Genomic DNA, 19,495 nt, shown 5'->3' on the forward strand with positions numbered 1-19,495 from the left:
GCCAAAGTTTAGCTCGCCTGCCATGATTTTGTCATTTGCCTTGCCATGTTTGTCTGAAAGCAACTTAGGAGTATCTAATTTAGTATACTGTCATCGGCTTAAACGGACAGAAGGTACAAAATGTTAATAACCATAAGCTGAGAGTCTCTAAAGCAAAGGCAGGTAACCAAACATACACAAGATGGATTGCAGCCATGAATACTCAAGAGAAGATGATTGAAAGGATTGCATCTTTAGCCATTCCGGACATAAATTAGAGATAGAATACAGCCCTCAGTGGCCCGTTCATCAAACCAATGAAAAAGTCACTACAGACTAGGCAATTACATACATGATCCAATCAACCAAACCTCATCTTCCTATCCCTGCTATGGATCTAAGCAATGTCATGATAGTAGTCTATGGTGGCGGCTACTCCTTGGCGGCGACCTTCTTCTTGGGGGACTTGGCGGAGGTCTTCTTCTTGGGCGACTTGGCCTCCTTCTCGGCAGCGGCGGGAGACTTCTTGGGGAGCAGCACGGAGTTGATGTTGGGGATCACGCCGCCGTGGGCGATGGTCACGCCGGCGAGCAGCCTGCCGAGCTCCTGGTCGTTGCGGACGGCGAGCAGCAGGTGGCGCGGGATGATGCGGGTCTTCTTGTTGTCCTTGGCCGCGTTGCCGGCGAGCTCCAGGACCTGCGATTCATAAAGGAAATCGGTCAGTTATCAGTCGAGCACGACGAGAACAGAGTAACGAAGGCTCGAGGAGGGGAGAGATCGGCGCATACCTCTGCGGCGAGGTACTCGAGGACGGCGGCGAGGTAGACGGGGGCGCCGGAGCCGACGCGCTGGGCGTAGCGGCCCTTCTTGAGGTAGCGCCCGATGCGGCCGACGGGGAACTGGAGCCCGGCCTTGACGGAGCGGGTCACCGCCTTCTTCCTGTCGCCGCCCTTCCTTCCGGCCATCTCGCTTGCTGCTTCTCCGGCGAACTGGAAACCACTCGAGATGCGTGGGCGGCGGTGCGGGATCGGAATGCGCTCTGATCTGCGTTTGTGGGTTGGGACGCCAGCGAGGGCGCGGCTTTATTGGGGAGATGAAGCTTCGTGGGGACGGCGGCAGGGGGGGAGCGATCCGCGTGACGCAGTGTGCCTGCCGTTGGATCTGTGGGGAGTGGGCGGTGGGGATTGGTTTGGGGGTGCGATCCGCGAGAGGGTCTTATCGGCCAATCACAGCGCAGGGATTTGCATCACGAAGGGATTTTGCTTTAATTAACACCTGGTTTTCTTTCTGTGCATCATTTAGGCTTTTTTTTTCACTTTATCTTGTCTAGTTGGTTTTTCAGCTGTAGTATTTACTTATATATGTATGTATGTTTTGATATTACCTAACGTTTCGGTTGGATGCGTGTACAAAGGCCCCAAATTAGATTTGGTATTCCCTAAAATTCAATCTGGTTGTTTTGGAGCACACGAAATAGTCATCCGAAATGGAACGAATACATGCATGAAATCGCTAACACGTCTCGAGCCCTCCCATGTTTTTGAGCTCTCCCGCTCCGATTTGGCTGGAAAATCACCCATCGTGCAAAGGATAACGACGTGTCCCTTCTTTTCCCCGCCGACGGCGGCACCCAGGTAACCTTCCCTCGCCGGCCCTCCTCCTCCTACTACTCTGGTACCTGAATCCCCGACGCCACTGCTCGTTCCCCTTCTCCCATGCCCCCCATCTCCTCCTCGCATGGCCTCCACGGCCTGGCGCTAGTCATCTGTCACCGCTTATCCTCTAGTATTAGAAGTATGAAAGGTGTGTAATTTTGATGAAAGTAATTGTCCTCACAATTTGTGTCCACGCAAATAAGCAAGAGATAGAACGGATCCGGTAAAACAGAAAGAGGAAGAAGAGCTCCAAGAATGACCTTAAGAACAAATCTTGGGAAGAGCGTAAGGATGGGCCTTACTATCCCAAGAATGTCCATCATCCACTAAGGTAAAATAATTCAATCTCACTAGCTTATTCTAGCAAAGTTGTGCCAGATGCGGGTTTTGTGAAGTGTATGACTGCTGTTACAAGTGCGTCATTATGGCAAGAAAATTCCCACAGTTACATTCTTTTGCCTGGAATGAAAACATATCCATGGAGCATTTGGTTGCAAAGAAAGGGGCAGATCTTTGGAATTATTCAGCCCAATATCAAATCACGTATTGAATTCAAAGCGTCATTTTCTTTTATTATTCATAGAGCTAGGCCTAGTCTTAGAGAAGGCATGCAATCATGGTTGGATTCTTTGTAAACTTGCCCTATGGACTTTGACACCACATGTACATTGCCACCATCATTTATAAATAAATAAAATGGCACAGTAGGGGTCATCCCTACCTTTTTTGCTCAAAAAAGGAATGAAGCCAATAAAGGGCCTCTTTGATTCGTAAGATTGTAAAAATGTGGGAATAGAAACAACATAAGATTGGCATGACATGCTCATCTCAATCCTACATGATTTTGGTTTGTTTGATTGCATTGTAGGAAAAACAAAGGATTCTTTTAAATATATTTTGAGTGGATGCTAGAAATTCTATGGAATTCCATCCTATGGATCAAATATCAATCATAGGAAAAAAATCCTAAGGATTCTAATGCTCCTAAGTTTCTACAAAAATCCTTTGAATCAAAGGAGCCCTAAACTATTTTCTATCTTTTATTTTCTAGAATGGGAAATGGAATCTCTAAATTATTCGATCTCCCAGACGAACTAAAATGTCAATAGGGGAAAAGAAAGGAAGAAAATGAAATGAGAGAAGACGAAAAACTAGAACGTGATGGTGGGCCTGGACCGTGTTGACCTATGATGCGTTAGGTCACTTGGGTGCAGCTGCAGGCTCAATACACACATGTTGAAGGCCCAACGCCCCCCCACCCCCCCCCTGGTGTTAATCAATCACTATGTGTATGCATCGAGGCGATGGGGGTAAGGCCATAAGGGGGAACTACGCCTCTTAAGATACAATCATACAACTCACGTTTTGGATTGTGGTGTGACGTTTATTTTACAACCTGCTACGAAAAAGTAGACAAAGGCTGGTCAAACAAACACTAAGGGCTCCTTTGATTCAAAGGATTTACATAAGAATTTTGGAGGATCATAATCCTTAGGATTTTTTCTTATGTTGGCTGTTTGATTCAAAGGATTGAATCCTACGGGAATTTTTCCTAAGAATTTCTTTGTACTACTTCCTGTAGGATTTCTAGCATCCACTCAAACCTCTTTGAAAAAATCCTTTGTTTTTCCTATGATGCAACCAAACAACCCAAAATCCTATAGGATGGAGATGAGCATGACATTCCAATCCTATGTTTTTCCTATTCCCACGTTTTAAGAATCCTGTGAATCAAAGAGACCTTAAAATTTGGAAAAATGGGTGGGGCAAACAAGATTATGAGAATACACCACGATGCCAAGCGTGACTTAAAATATGTATACTTCCGACGCTAGTAGAAAAAAATCATAAAATATTTAACAAATGAAGAAACAGAATCAACAACTAATGTTTTCTTGTTTGCCTTTTTTTCTTGGAAACTACGCGCATTGGGAGGCTTAGTTGTAGTATATGAAAATATAAATATTTTTATTGTGAGAGCAAAGTTACAGTTGGCGCTAAATGTAAAAAAAAGAAAGGGCCAAGAACGAAACCTCTGGCTATTCACTTACCTGTTATATTTTGCGGCCTTTTTCCTATCTGAAAATAGTGTGTTTTATTGATGATAATGAAGCGCAGCATCAACTTACTTATTTACCCAGCAATCTTGGCCCTCCTGGGGCAAACATTCTTGTACTGGATAATTTGTCCTTTGAAGGGCCTGACTATTCCTATCTCTGCCCTTTACGTCGATAAGTCCCAGTATCTGATTCTGTTTTCGGCCAGTCGAAAAGTCGTATTCCAAGTCTAAAGAATCGTCTTATATCAATGTACAGAGGGAGTACCTCGTTTGGTCAGTGGCACATAAATCAGAGCCTTCACGAGTCTAGTTTTTCAAGTTTGTGGTTTGTTACGTATATCTGACTGTCCAGAGTTCAGTTTGCTAGCTCAACTCAAAGCGGAAGAATTTTTTGCTTTATGACCGGAACAACTAGAGGGGCAAAGATCAGAGTTCAATTGTTTGGAATAATGTTTCTTGGCATAATATTTGTCAATTACTAGCACGTAATTAATTAAGCATGGTCAAGCCTTAATTCGCTATGTTTGCCTGCAAGAGTTTTGAACCCTTCTTTATCCAATTTAGTACTGTCATCATCGTTTAAAACTGACAGAGGGTACGGGGTGAAAGGATGCAGAAACTGAGTGTTTCAAGCAACATTCAGAAGATTAACTGAACACCAAATGTTTCGAAAGCAAAGTCAGGTAACGAACATTCACACGATTGTTCACATCCATGGATAAACAAGAGAATATGATTGATAGAATCGCATCTTTAGTCATTCCTCGCATACTAAATCACAGGTAAAATACAGTCATTGCTGGCTTGTTCATCGAACTAATGAAAGAGCCGCTACAGACTAGCATTTACATATGGGATCCAATCAACCAAAAGTCTCCTCATCTTCTCCCTGATATGGAACTAAGAGTCAACTAGGCTAGGGGCGGCTACTCCTTGGTGGCGGCGGTCTTCTTCTTGGGGGACTTGGCGGTGGTCTTCTTCTTGGGCGACTTGGCCTCCTTCTCGGCGGCGGCGGGGGACTTCTTGGGGAGCAGCACAGAGTTGATGTTGGGGATCACGCCGCCGTGGGCGATGGTCACGCCGGCGAGCAGCTTGCCGAGCTCCTGGTCGTTGCGGACGGCGAGAAGAAGGTGGCGGGGGATGATGCGGGTCTTCTTGTTGTCCTTGGCTGCGTTGCCGGCAAGCTCCAGCACCTGAGATTCAAAACCAAATCTGTCAGTTACCCATCGAGCACGAGAAGAGCAGGGCAGAAGAACACTGGAGGACGGGAAAGATCTGTGCGTACCTCTGCGGCGAGGTACTCGAGGACGGCGGCGAGGTAGACGGGGGCGCCGGAGCCGACGCGCTGGGCGTAGCGGCCCTTCTTGAGGTAGCGCCCGATGCGGCCGACGGGGAACTGGAGCCCGGCCTTCACGGACCTGGTCACGGCCTTCTTCCTGTCGCCTCCCTTCCTTCCGGCCATCTTGCTTGCTACTTCTCCGGCGACGAGGGCTCTCGAGGTGTGGTGTTGGCGGCGGCGGTGCTGGATCGGAATGCTCTGAGCTTGTGGGTTGAGAGGCCGGCGGGGGCGCGGCTTTTATTGGAGGCAGGAGCGTCGCGGGAGGGGGGATCGATCCGCGTGACGGGGTGTGCGCACCGTTGGATCTGAGGGGAGCGGACGGTGGGGATTGGTCTGGGGGTGGCGATCCGTGTGAAGATGCGCTCGGCCAATCAGAACGCAGGGATCTGGATCACGCAGCACACTTCGCTGTGATCAGTTCTAAGAAACAAAAAGGGGTTTTGTTTTAACACTTGAACATGTGTTTTCATTGTTCCCACCCATATTTTGGGTACAATTGCATTTTCCGCGTAGAGGAGTTTGCTCATTGTAGCTAATCCTAGTTTAGTTTTGGTAATTGAGTGGGTTAATCATGTAGTATTAGCATGCTTTCTTTAGAATAAAGGGGTCGATCAGTTGTATATATCCTAGTGAGCTCATTCATTCTTTCATTGATCAACACCGACGTGGTGGCGCCTGAGGGTGCCGCTGGACCTTCCTGGAGGGCGTCAGGTGCTATCTGTCATTTCTCCTCGTCGCGTACCGAGGGAAACCCTTGGTCGTAGCGTTGTCATCGTCGTGTCCCTTCTTGGAGGTGTTAATTAGTACCAGTGCTTCGGAGTATAGGAGCTTAGTGAGAGTTCTCTGGTGGGCGCAACGGTTGCGAGACTTCTTCGGTTTTTTTGACCCGTCGTTGTAGGCATTTGTTCCTTTTGTAGTTTCTCTTTCATTTGTTTTGGCGTGACTATGCTACTTCTGCCCCATCATCTATAGTTGGTTGTACCGGATGTTTGCTATATTAATATAGCGGGACGCAAGCTTGTCTGGTTGAAGTTGACTATGTAGTCATAAGCTTACTGCAATGATCACTAGATAAGACATCGATAGAAGCAGGTGCGACAAAATTGGAGCTGCCTGCCGAGAAATCTGTGTCTGTTCGAATATACTTCCTCTGTTCCTAAATATCTGTCTTTCTAGATATTTCAACAATTGACTACATACGAAGCAAAATGAGTGAATCTACACTCTAAAATACTCCTATGTCTATATACATCCGTATGTGGTAGTACATTTGAAATTTTTAGAAAGACTTATATTTAAAAACGGAGGAAGTACATAGTAGGCTTTGCTCATGTTTGATTCCACACTTCGCATGTCATCGTTTTACTTGTCGATCATATAAACTTGAGGATATAACAGTGCGTAGGTAAAAATCATGGTCATTCCTTCAAAAAAAGAAGGAATGTCCATACTGTTTCACAGGGATTATACTTTTTTTTGAGAAAAGTTTCACAGAGATTATACCATAGGCCTCTTTTGTATGAGCCTCTATTGTCGGCCCAAATAGAGCATCCAAGTTATAAGCCTACCTCGCAATTTTTTTCTTTCTAGCCTCATTCTCTCCCATGGCCCTCGCGTGTGCATCTCATCATGTGCGCCGCCTCCTCGTCCACCCCGGGGCCGGAGCTCCGGCGAGGTCCTTCTGCGCGCAGCCCTACCAAGGTACGCTTATGTTCCTCTCGATCCTTTCTCCCTGTTCGTTGTGACGAGCGCGGCTGAATTCCTGCGCGCAGCCAAGGTAGGCGTGGTGGGGTTCCTGAACGGGGTCGGCAAGGGGGTGGAGACGCACGCGGCGAAGCTGGAGGAGGCCGTCGACGGCGAACCCCAGAGTGTGCCCGAGACCCGCCCGCTACGGCGCAAGAAGTTCGGTGGCCCCTGCAAGCTTGTGTGTGTTCTCCCTGTTTCGGTGTTTCCTCCACACATTCCTTTGGTTTAATTTTGCAGAAGGCTTGATATGGTTGCTGGATATGATCGTGTTTCTTCGGGCATCTCGTCGTGTAATTGTAGAGTTTGTTAATGTTTTATTTTCCAACATTGTTATGCTTTGGATAAGAGCAATTGGGTTAGTTTGGTACTAGATGGTTCCTGTGTATATATGATGCCTGATACATAACTCTCTGATTAGTTTTGCACATGAACCACATCATTTTGCTATTAGTTATTCTGTTAAGCTACACATTGTGTGATTTCTGATGCACTGAACTGGCTTCAATACATTTGAAAGAACTAAGATTAAGAAGTAATAGGAAAACAGGTAGTTTGTAAATGCGTAGTTAAAATTTAACAAGTTCTTATATCACAAACATTTGTCGGATGTTTCAATTGCTAGTAAAATACCGTGAGCAGTTTTCTAAATAATAGCAGCTAGACAGGCATATGTACACACTAACGGCATTTCAGATATTCCAGGTTAATAACCCATGCATATTTGTAAAGATGGTTTGCAGCTTGCTACGCACTAATTGCCATTGTTAACATTTACTGTGAGATCACATGGTAGAATCCTAACTAGCTATGTTTCCTCTGTTTAATTTCAATAGTTTTCACATGTGGTTAATTTATGATGTAGAGAAAGTTGATTTTGAGCTTTCCTCACAAGTACCGTCTTGGTCTTTCGAAGCACCCAGCAGAAGGCAGGAAAGTGCAATGAAGTTGGCGTGTCCACTTTGAAAACCATGTGCTGTTATTGGGATGAAGCATGTTGTCTGATGTCTGTGCTGCAATTTTGATGTCACAATCAGAATGTTGTCTGATAACCCAACCAATAAGTGGCGCTCTTGATCTTGTAGTATTAATCCTAATTAGATTTGGGATTCTGAAATTTGTCTACAGTTTTTCTCTGTTACAGAAAGCATCATGAGACTATTATTCTAAAGTGATTCGGCTCACACACTTTGCTAATCATATGTTAATTGGCTTAATGATTATACAGAAAATCCAACTAGCACATGTGTTAATTTGTCTCCTTTTTTTCCTATAGAGAGAGGAGATGCATGCATGCTGATTAACTCTTGTGCGTAGGCTGATTAACCATGTGCCAAATTACAGTTGACACTGTATTTGTGTCTTTCTAACAAGAAAATTCGTCGATCAGCTAGAGTGCGCTATTCCTCAATGGAAGTGCTACATTGTACTCCCTCAGTATCAAAATACAAGACGTTTTTTGATACTAAGGGAGTATAAAAAATGTCTTATATTTTGATACTGAGGGAGTAGTTATGAAAAATAATGAGCAGTTGAAAAATTGGATGGCTGATCGTACAATTAAGTAGTACGTCCGAGGAAACATCAAAAAGATTGTAACTCACGTATGTCAACATGGCTACCAGCAAAACAAAATTTCAAGACATATCTTCCTGGTAAAATGACCTCGTTAACCAGACAATGTTAAGTACCACAATTTTACAGATTGACTTCCTATGTGTTTTCTTGCTGAAACTTCTCCGAAGTATTTTCTAGAATGGAAAATCTCTACAGATTTTGCAAGATTCCTGAATACTGAAGACCCATTTAGCAAAAGAATTAACCAAAATTAGAATATAATCTTCTCCTGTCTTTGTGGAAGACAAGAACTAAAAGAACAGAAGAAGCAAAGCGAAAATGTAGGATTCTTTTTTTTTTGAAACAATGCAAACATGTGCCAGAATGCGTGAGCGAAACAACTACTGTATAGTAAAAGCAGATCAATAGGCTGGACAGATGAGACGAGTTGGCAGCCCAGGATCAGGTGCGGAATCATGTATTGCCTTGCTTCAATCTTTGAACAATGGGCTACTACCGTTGTAATGCCCCTGAGACGACACATGAATGTACCATCGGGCTCACTTGTCACTTCTAACCTAATCTAGCTAACACCATCTCTAATACAGGTTGCACGTTGCCATTGCTGATACGTTAGTCACACAATGGCAATCAGTGTGCAGATGTTGCATCATGGCTATGGTCCTTCATCACCATTGGTGATTGGAAAGCATGTTAGAGAGCTGAAGAAAGGTTGTGTACAATGGCCTATAAGTTCATCGTCCTGAGACCTGCCATTCCTAAACTGTAAGGAAGTTACATGAACGTACCATCTGGCTCACTTGTCACTTCTCCCATAATCTAGCTAACTAACGCTTTGCTCTGCCATCTATAATACAAGTTTTATTATTCCTATTAAAGACTAAATTTGACACACAAGGTAGAGGCTTGTCACTGCTGATATGTTTTCACACAATGGCAGTCACGGTGCAGATGTTGCATCATGACTATGGTCCATCGTCACCATTGGTGATTAGAAAGCATGTTAGAGAATTAAAGAACGGTCATGTATAATGGCATATGGGTTCATCATCCCGAGACCTGCCATTCCTAAACTGTAAGAAAGTTGCATTGGTTTCTCCTTTTAGCACCTTGCATTTGATTTGGCTCCTACCTAGGTAATCACAACTACGCGTAGGTGATTTTATAGACGGTGGATCCCGCCTTTGCTCTAGATGTACATGATTGGGACCAATCTTAACCAAGGCCAGTATAGACTGTAGAGCTATAAAATTCTCATGTACTGCCCACACTAAATTTAGACCTACCTCTTCATTTTGATTAATGAGCTACATTCGGGCGTCAATTGGAATAATTGTTTACAGAGTGCATGACAACAAGCCACCGTGGTTTTGCTTTTGTAACCACTAGATTCATTAGCGCATCCCACATCTGCAATGGCAGAATCCGTCCTTGACTATTTGCCCCCTTCACATCGTCTAGAATAGACAGTAAAATACCAGTAGCTCCAATGTGGTCTTCAGATTTAACCTGAATGTACACCAAATGTCCTTGTTGATCGGACCCTAATCTGTCGAATAAAATGTTAGATTGGTAGTCCCCGGCCGGCCAGCCATCTAGCTCACTTTATGTGGGATATGTTGCTTAAGGATTTTGATGATGAAAGGGTACTTGGCATGATCGCCAATGTGCGTTTTCCTTTCTTCATGATTACTCTTATTCATCCTTCCCGGTCTTGCACTCAAAGAGTTGGCTGCCCGTCTTGAGCATGTTTGTTTCACGGAGCCCCCCACCGGCAGGCTCACGACGTGGTTCAGCATTCTAAAAAGGACAAGGTATCCATTTGTTGGTGCAGCATCGCGCATTCAAGATTCTAATCATCTTTATTACCTCGTCGGACACGCCGCCGCCAAGTGCACGTCAAAAGCTTCATTGCATGTCGGCCGCTGCTTTGGTGCCAGCAACCTCTGGTACCGATGTCTGCCACTGCTAGCAATTGAGAACTGGCTATTCGTTAGCATGAGAGCAGTCCAGCAGGCACCCGTAGCCACCGCGGGTAGTACGACAATGTGGGCAACAAAAAACTCAACATTGTTGCTTTTATTCCAAACAAGAGCAACTCAATTTCTCTTTATCGAGTGTTCAAAAGCACGCGCAGTATGACATGCAATACATTTATGATTTAATACTACTCATCCAAGTAATATGTCACCGAATTTAGGGAATTGGTTACACTGAGTATACCTAAGATTTTACACGCTCTTATTCATTTTGGAGTTTATTTAGGTTGGTCAAATTGATTTTGTTTTCAATGACAAGAGAAAATGTCATGATATGGATATGTTGTAGACCTTGTTCTCATGTGCAAGTTGATTGTGTAGTCCTAGGCTTACCTACTGCAACGAACACTAGATAAGACACCGCTAGAAGCTAGTGCGGTGAGATTGGAGTGGCCTGCCAAAAACTTGTGTCTGTTCATATATAGTAGGCATGATAATGTTTGATTTCACACTTAGCGTGTCATCTTTTTACTTGCTGCTCATGTAAACTTGATGATGTAATAGTTAGGCCATATGTGCATCTGTCATGCGGAGATTGGGAGTCATAAAATTATTTTCAGTGTAGAAAGACGCGGTGGGCATTTCCGTTTCAATTTACAGAGTATGTGTAGGTAAACAACATGGTCATTCCCTCAAGAGAAGAAACAGCACACTGGTTTCAAAAAAAAATTGGGAGGAAATTCAAAGGTTTTTTTTTTTAGAATCACATCGCCCCTTTATTGCATGAGATCAATGTTTACAGGGATACACAAATTTTCAGGTGGTGAATCAAACCACACACAGCGCCATGCACCCAATGATGTTGCCATCTGGACAAGCCTATGTCCTTCACCGTTACTATCGTGCTGTTCATGGGCGAACTTGCATGCTCTGAAAAGGCTCCTTCGCGCCTTGAACTCGTTGGACACTATACATTGCCCGCCTAGAATCTTGGGTGCCTCGAGGACTCAAATGACTCTTAGACAGTCAGATGTGACATGTATCTTTTGTAGGCCCAGGTACTCGCCGAGAGCTATAGCTTAACGACATGCAAAAGCGCTTCTAACATCTCCGAATCAGTGATGCCATCGGAAGCTACTACCGAAGTTTTTAGACAAACGATGTCCTATTTGGTGACCTGGGCGCCCCGGGACGTGGGAAATCGCACCCCCACCGCGCGCCTTGTTAGGCCGGCCCATGCGCAGGGTGGGATGCCCCCTGTTTTCTTATTTCATTTCATTTCTGTTTTTCTCTTTCAACTAATTCGAGATTAAAAAGAGTTCCAAATTTCTAAATAATTGAGAATTTTAAAAAATGTTCAAGAACTGATAAAATAATCACGAATAAAAAAACTGTTTAAGAAAACCTACAATGTTCGCGGATTAATTATTCTCCACATACTAAAAAAATGTGCGCAATTTTGAAATTGTTCTTATAAAAATTTACATGAATTTGAACAAAATTTGGTGAACTTAAATAATTTTCATGAATTTTCTGAAAATATTCACAAGAATGAAAAATATACATGAATTTCGAAAATTGTTTCAGAATTTCTAGAAACTTCTTCGGTTCAATTTTTTTGCTGATTCCAAGAAATGTTCATGAATTCGGAAGCGTTCATGCATTTCAAAAAAATGTTCATGAATTTATAAAAAATGTTCTCAAACTTCAAAAAATGTTTGTAAAATTTAAAAATGTTCACGAGTTTCAAAACATGTTTTTAGGATTGCAAAACATTCGACAAATTTGAAAAATCATCATGAATTATAATTTTTATGAAGTTTTTAGAAATGTTCATGATTTCGAAAAAATGTTCATGACTTCGAAAACATGTTCATTGATTAGAAAATGTTAATGATTTTGAAATATGTTTGGAAAAATGAAAAAGAAGAAGAAACATAGGAAAATAAAGAAAAAATACAGAGGAAAAGCGGAAGGCAGAAAATAAAAGAAAAAAAGAGAAAGAAACATAAAAGAAAAGGAATGAAAAACTGTAAGAAAAAAGAAAAAAAGGTTTAGGGAAGGTTCTAGAATCTTCCCAAAACCGGTGGGGATTAAACTTCGAAAGGGCCGGCCAGCCTATGGGGCACGCCTCTCGTGGAAGGAAAGAAAAGTCGTTTCTTAGAGGCACGACCATGCTTCTCACGGAAGGAAGAAAAACAGAAAACATAATTTTTTTTGTTTTCGAGAGGCACGGCCTCTCGCGGAAGCGAATCCATGACGCTCACGAAAGCAAACCTGTGGCTCTTGCTGAAGGGAAAAAAGCGTTTTTTCCGTTTCTAAGATGCACGGTCATGCCTCTCATGAAAGCAAATTCGTGCCTCTCGCGAAAGTAAAAAAAAATGCATCTTTTTCCTTTTCCGAGAAGCACGGCCGTGCCTCGCGAAAGCAAATCCGTGCCTCTCACGGAAGTAAAAAAGAAAGAAAATATGTTTTTTTTTCGTTTTCGAGAGGCACAACACGTGGCGACGGTTGCGAGCGTGTAAGTGGCACACTCTCAACTCATCCCAAGTGACCCTTGAGGAGTCTCCTGAAGGAGCGCTCCTTGGTTAGTTGCTCCCCATGAAATTCGAAAGAGGTTATACCATAGGCCGTATGGCGCCGGAGCTCCGTCGAGATCCTTGTGTGCCCACCCCCACCAAGGTACGCTTACGTTCCTCCTATCCGTAAACTCCCAGGTCCTTTCTCCGCATTCGTTGTGGTGAACGGGACTGAATTCCTGCGCGGAGCCAAGGTAGGCGTGGTGGGTCGAGTTTCTGAAGAGTAAATTGCACAAAACCACCACTTTAAAGGCTAGGTTTGCGAAAAACACTACAATATATTTTTTTTGTAAAAAACACCACGTCTACGGTAATCTTTTAGCAAAAACACTGATCGACGGATCGGGCTCAGTTAAGTGAGTTTATGACAAACGGGTCCGCTTCATTTTGATTAATTCTCATGTACTGTCCACACTAAATTTAGACCTACCTCTTCATTTTGATTAATGAGCTACATTCGAGCGTCGATCGGAACAATTGTTTACACAGTCCATGACAACAAGCCACCGTGGTTTTGCTTTTGTAACCACTAGATTCATTATTGCATCCCACATCCACAATGGCAGAATCGGTCATTGACTATTTGGCCCCTTCACATCGTCTAGAATAGACAGTAAAATACCAGTAGCTCCAATGTGGTGTTCAGACTTAACCTGAATGTACACCAAATGTCCTTGTTGATCGAACCCTGATTTGTTGAATAAAATGTTAGATTGGTAGTCCCCAGCCGCCCAGCCATCTGGCTCATTTTTTGTGGGATATGTTGCTTAAGGATTTTGATGATGAAAGGGTACTTGGTGTGATTGCCAATGAGCTTTTTTGCTTTCTTCATGATTACTCTTAATTCATCCTTCCCGGTCTTGTACTCAAAGAGTTGGCTGCCCGTCTTGAGCATGTTTGTTTCACTCGGAAGCATCAGATACTGCTTACTAGTCATATATTTGTTGCATCGATCCCGAATTCAACGATTGCAAAGTGGTATGGATACCATTTTCAGCTGGTGCGTGAAGGGCTGTGCTTTTCAAAAGACCCTGGGCTGAATCCTCATTCTACACCCGGGTATGATAGAATACTCTTTGGAAATATGTACATTGACATAGTGATGTTACTTTCCGTTCTTGCACTCGTCGTGCTTGCTGAGGTGATGAGGAATATTGCTTGTTACATTTGGTCCAACTGGACAAAAGTAGCCCTAGTCTGTCGCTGTGCAAACGATGCGTTTTGGTAGCAGTCTCCTACGATGAAGAGATGCATTGCCAGCGTGCTGCAATGTAGATGCATGGTGTTGAACCATTGGGAAGGCAAATTGAACCAATGCTCAGTACTGGTGCTTCGCCCAAGGAGAACACCACCGACTCTTCTTGGGCGCCTCATCCCTATGTTGCCTGACCAGAAGATGGAGGTACCGAGAGCGGTGAAGGCTATGATGAGGTAAGACGAAGCGATGGAGTGGTGCCCTTGCCTGGAAACCTGCAACTGCAAGGCAGCGGCAACCATATTTGGAACATCGATAAGGCCAAAGGTATGGCCAACACCATTCTTGTGTTCCACATTGCCATGAGCATCATTGAGATGAGATCAGAGACAAGCTTATTTCTTCTTATTTAAATCTGACTGCTTATTTAAATCGTGTGCTTTCCTACAGCAGTGGAAATCATTGACTAAAGTCGACGACCAAGAGGCGCTCTCTATGCTGATCTACAAAATCCGGGCGACGACGTATCAGTTATGCAGACAAGAGCAGGATGCTTGATTGCTTCTTTTGGGCCGAATGCTTTAGCTTCAGTTGGACCTTTCTCTTCCGGCCTACGTGCCGTGTACTGGCGAGGGCGCCATCTTCCTGACATTACTCCGTCGTCTCGCCCAGCGTTGGGGCTTGGGGGTGTTTGATACTTATCTGTGATGTTGTTGCTACCTTGCCTTTTGGCTTTATTTATAAAGTCGGACGTATGCCTTCTTTCTAAAAAAAATCAGAGACAAGCCCATTACTCTCTGGCCATAAGATTGCTGCTACTCACATGTCGTGTTATTGTGCCTATTTGGTGGCTCACGCTCTCGTGCTGCTCCCCGAAGACACGGCTGGTGTAGGAGTTTGTACAAGGCCATCAAGAAAGACGCTGATCATGCGCTCGTCGGAGTTGCTTCTCCGGTTCCTCCGGTTGCCTCAGATGAGGAGTACCAGACTAGCAGAAGTTGTTAGAGCTGTTAAGCGCGAGATCGAAGCATCAAGTGCTCAAGGATGTCATTGAGCTCCAGAAGCGACTAGCCGAAGGAGAGGAGGCGGCAGCGTGGAGGGTCCTCGCAGGTTTTTGGTCGGAGATGATCCTGTTTCTCCCACCGCCGGACAACCTCGACAGGCACGCGGATGTCGTCGCTAGGGGTGGCGTGGGGAGTTGATAACGCTTCCTTCGGCGCTGCTCGCCCACATCGGGAGACCGATTTTGCTGTTTTGACCCTTTTTGAAAAGTTTAGCCAGATCAGACCCTGGTTCGTAAATATTTCGAGATCTGACCCTTTTTCCTATCGTCAGGATCCTTGACGGTAGGGTAACACAGCCTACCGACAACATCAGTGATGGTAGGACTTAACTACGCTATGACGACCGTTCGAGAGAAAAAAAAATACCCTACCGCTAAGGTCTTTGGTGGTAGGCAGTGAAACCCTACAGCCAAATAGCATGGCAGTGGGCATGTTCACTGTTGAAAGATGTGCACTGGTCTCTCTGCCGCCCTACTCGGCATGTGATCTTTTACCACCGGTAAAGCCTGCCACCATGGGATTGGTGACATGCACACCATGCATGAACATGCACCAAGGCATGCAGAGTGTTTAAGGGTGTGTTTGGTAGGGTGTATGAGAGCAAAAGTTTCCTTCTCGACCCACTTTTGGGTGTTTGGTAGGGTGTATGAAGGGTGCATGAGTCCACACTAGCTCAACACAAATACACTAAGAGCATGCATGAGGAGAGCATGTATGAAGAGGAGTGGTGAGATGAGCATGCATGAGGAGGAAACAACTATGCTAGAATGAGAATGCAACCAAACACATCCTAAAACAATGGACTACATGCATGCCTAGACTGACAAGGGCTAGCACAGAAGTAGTACTCCAGGGGTATTAACTGTGCAGCCTAGAAAAAGAGCTATTATGTATTAACTGTGCAGGCTAGAGAAAGAGCTACTAGAATACATTCCGAATACATGGTGACCTCGAATGCAATGATGCATGCATGCATGTGGTGTTACCTAGCCCTGCGTCTAGCTCATATGTCTACCGCCAATAACTATGGCGGGAGGTTTATACAGCCTACTGCCAAACACCTCGGCGCTAGGGTATTTTTTTTACATCAAACGAACGTGACGGCACAGTTAAGTTTACCGTCAGGAACCTTGGCTGTAGGTTGGATCCTGACGGTAGCAAAAGGGCCAGATCCCGATTTTTTTTCAAACTAGGGTCATATCTCGATTAATTTTCAGAAAAGGATCAAAACATGAAATTTAGCCACATTGGGATCGCCCGCCGGCCGACGATGCTGCCGGTGCTGCTATTTAAGTGTGTTGTCTAATTCCTGCATGTTTCACCATCTTCTGTTGCTTCCACTTCTTTCATCTTGGTGTGGTGTGTGTGGTTCCTGCTTTCATTGTTTTTATTAGTCAATCAGGGGTCTTATTCATCTTCCTTTATTTTTCAGAAAAAAATCATTTTCATAACCTTTGTGATCGTTATTCAAATAATTGTTGTGAGGGTGCACTACTCGAAATTTCGTATACGCCGGGTGTCAGGGTCTTCGCCGAGAGCCAAAACACGGGCACTCGGCAAAGTAAGAGACGCCGAGATTTCCCCTCGCCAAAAGGAGCACCTCGGCAAACACATGAAATTGCCGAGAGTACCACTCGGCAACAAGGCAACACTCGGGAAAGGCACTTTTTGCCGAGAGCCGAGTAGAGCCGCACAACAACGTTCTGCCACGTGGCACATCCGGAGCAGGTTAACGGCACGTCCACGGTTTGACTACTTTACCGACAGCCGCTCTCGAAAAACTAATGGTTGCCTATTTGGTTCCACCTCGCCTACCTCTTTACATTGTTCGATAGTCCAACAATTTAATTAAACTTCGGTGTTCACAATCTTGAATATGTATTAACTTTATGATCCAACAGTACATTTACCGAGAGTAGCTCTCGCTAAAGGAATAGCTGCCGAGAGTAGCTCTCAGTAATGATAAGGCTACCATAAAACTTTAGTCCTACCTTTCCTAGAGACAAGCAACATAACCTGTTTAAATAGTGGCATGGTCCAGATGCAGTAAGCTTCGGGATTCATTACACTCTTATTAAGGAGATGAACTATCACTTTGAATATTCTCTTGCCGAAACCGGAGAAGATTCAAAGTCATATGCCATCCTCTTAATGGTGGATGCCAGTGTTTTTTTATTAATTCAATTATTATTATTTTCCCCCTGAGGCCGCTTGTAACCACGCCATCTCCAAGCTAGTCTTTGGGTATCGAGAGGGAACATGCCCGGTTTGTACAGTAAGTGTCGGTCCCGTTGCTCCGTTGGCCTTGAAATTCTTGTGCTCTCAAAGGGGGCAACCGCATGACACATGCCACGGCCCCACATTTTTCGAGCACGCATGTAGTATTCAAGAAATTTATTGCTCTGCTAGGGTTTCATCACCAGAAATTACAAACCAGCAAGGCGGTACATGAAATCATGCCCGGTAGCGGCATAGGAAATCCTTTGTGATGTACTTGTGGCATGCCTAGGCCTTGCACAAACCAGGGAGGGGCATGCCCTGCCACCGGGTTACCGGAAGTACCTCGATGTCATTCCTGATGCAACCGTTGAAATCCTCGGAAATTTGTACGATGGTAGGATTGCTCGGGATCTGGCACGGTGTCATCACATGGCCCCTGTAGGGTGTAGTAAAAATTTGGGTGCGTTTTGAGTAAGCCTCTCCTGAGGCCTCTTGTAAACTGCACCATCTCCCAGCTAGTCTCTGGGTATCGAGAGGGAACGTGTCCGATTTGTGTAGGAAGTGTGTGTCATGTTCCTCCATTGACCTTGAAACTTCTCTTGCTCTAAAAGGGGACAACCGCATGACACGTGCCACGGCCCCGCATTTTTCGGTCACGCGTGCAATATTCAAGAAATTTATTGCTCCGCTAGGGTTTCATCACTGGAAATTGCAGATCAACAAGGTGCCACATGAAATCATGCCCGGTAGCGGCATGGGAAATTCTTTGTGATGTCCTTGTTGCATGCCTAGGCCTTGCACACAGACGAGGGAGTACTGTCATTTCCCAGTGCTGCTCTCGGTATTTGTGACTTTTCTGAGAGCTACTCTCAGGAGATGGTAACCTAGACCTAAGGTATTATCTTTTACCGAGGGTAACTCTCAGAAAAGGTATAAACCCTAGATCTAGGGTTTGTACCTTTTCCGAGAGCCGCACTGACAGACTCTCGGTAAAGGTCGAGGAACACTTAAGCACCACCCACGGCCTCTTCTTCTCTCACTTCTCTCTCTTTCTCTTCGCCCACCCGACCCCACCGGTGCTCAACCCCACCCCCGTCCGCCGCCCCCCCCCCCCCCCCCCCCCCCCCCCCCCCCCCCCCCCCCCCCCCCCCCCCCCCCCCCCCCCCCCGCCCCACCGGCGCCGCCACCCGCCCGCCTCGGCCGGTGCCCCACCTGTCCGGCGCCCCCACCCCGCCGGCGCCTCCAACCGTGCTGGCGCCACCTCCCTCGAGCTGCCTCCCCCCCTCGGTGAGCTTCGTCTCCCCCTCCCCGATCTTGTATGTATGCATGAATGTATGGATGCATGGATGTATGTATTAATGCATGGAATTTTTTTGTAGTAGTTTCTTTGTAGTTTTTTATATGTATCAATATATGTATGTATGCATGAATGCATAGATGGATGGATGAATGTAGATAATTATTGTTAATGTTGTATAGATAATTGTTGATCATGCATAGACAATTGTTGATTTTTTTGTAGTTTTTGTTGTTTGCATCTATTAGTTCTTGTTGTTTGTATGGAGCTCACCCCAATGATATTTGACAGATGCAAGATGTTTTCGGAGGAATGTGCTGATTTTTGTCGTAGGGAGTCGTGCTTCCTCTGTTCCTCCTCTGTGATCTTTTCATAGTAGGAGGAACAGAGGAAGATCGACTATCACTGACAATCGATGAGAGTTGTTTTTGGAGGAAGAAAATCGACTTTTGCCAATGGCGGTCAATCTGGGCAAGTTCTTCTTGTGGTATACTTTGAAATATCACCGAAAGTCAAAATATCTAGGAGAGAGTGCCCACCATATATACCACCACTAAAGAGAGTTCCACCATATATACGTGAGAGAGATGAGAGTTGTTTTTTGAGAAAGAAAATCATCGTTTGCCGACGACGGTCGATCTGTGCGAGTTCGTCCTGTGATATACATTTTTCACGCACGATGGACTCGTCTAGCTCGACCATCACCGAAAGTCGAAATATCTGTGAGATAGTGTCCATCATGATTAATTTGCTTAGAGGTAATCTTTGATGTTTGATTCTTAGGCTATTTTTCATTGTGTGATGAAAG

The 19,495-nt window shown here is 44.8% G+C and overlaps 3 protein-coding genes across 4 annotated transcripts; 1 reads left to right on the top strand and 2 right to left on the bottom strand.

Moving 5' to 3' along the window:
• Positions 1-213: 213 nt before the first annotated feature.
• LOC125514844 (histone H2A.1-like) lies at positions 214-5,227 on the bottom strand. Of its 2 annotated transcripts, XM_048680213.1 has the most exons (3): positions 5,156-5,227; positions 768-944; positions 214-675 (listed from the first exon to the last, which is right to left on the bottom strand). In XM_048680213.1, exons 2-3 carry the CDS (start codon positions 942-944, stop codon positions 412-414), a joined length of 441 nt encoding a protein of 146 aa, XP_048536170.1. In that variant the 5' UTR covers positions 5,156-5,227; the 3' UTR covers positions 214-411. The 2 variants fall into 2 exon arrangements, with proteins under 2 accessions (XP_048536170.1, XP_048536169.1); XM_048680212.1 differs by lacking the exon at positions 5,156-5,227 and having other exon boundaries at positions 768-1,032.
• LOC125514843 (histone H2A.1-like) lies at positions 4,427-5,249 on the bottom strand. Its single transcript, XM_048680211.1, has 2 exons — positions 4,979-5,249; positions 4,427-4,886 (listed from the first exon to the last, which is right to left on the bottom strand). The coding sequence occupies exons 1-2, from the start codon at positions 5,153-5,155 to the stop codon at positions 4,620-4,622; spliced, it is 444 nt and encodes a 147-aa protein (XP_048536168.1). The 5' UTR covers positions 5,156-5,249; the 3' UTR covers positions 4,427-4,619.
• A 1,349-nt stretch (positions 5,250-6,598) lies between these two features.
• LOC125516276 lies at positions 6,599-7,919 on the top strand. The gene is made up of 3 exons (XM_048681751.1): positions 6,599-6,733; positions 6,805-6,956; positions 7,641-7,919. The coding sequence occupies exons 1-3, from the start codon at positions 6,637-6,639 to the stop codon at positions 7,719-7,721; spliced, it is 330 nt and encodes a 109-aa protein (XP_048537708.1). The 5' UTR covers positions 6,599-6,636; the 3' UTR covers positions 7,722-7,919.
• The last annotated feature ends 11,576 nt before the right edge of the window (positions 7,920-19,495 follow it).

The sequence above is a fragment of the Triticum urartu genome, chromosome 6 (assembly GCF_003073215.2).
Source record: "Triticum urartu cultivar G1812 chromosome 6, Tu2.1, whole genome shotgun sequence".
In the NCBI taxonomy this organism is placed as follows: Eukaryota; Viridiplantae; Streptophyta; class Magnoliopsida; order Poales; family Poaceae; genus Triticum; species Triticum urartu.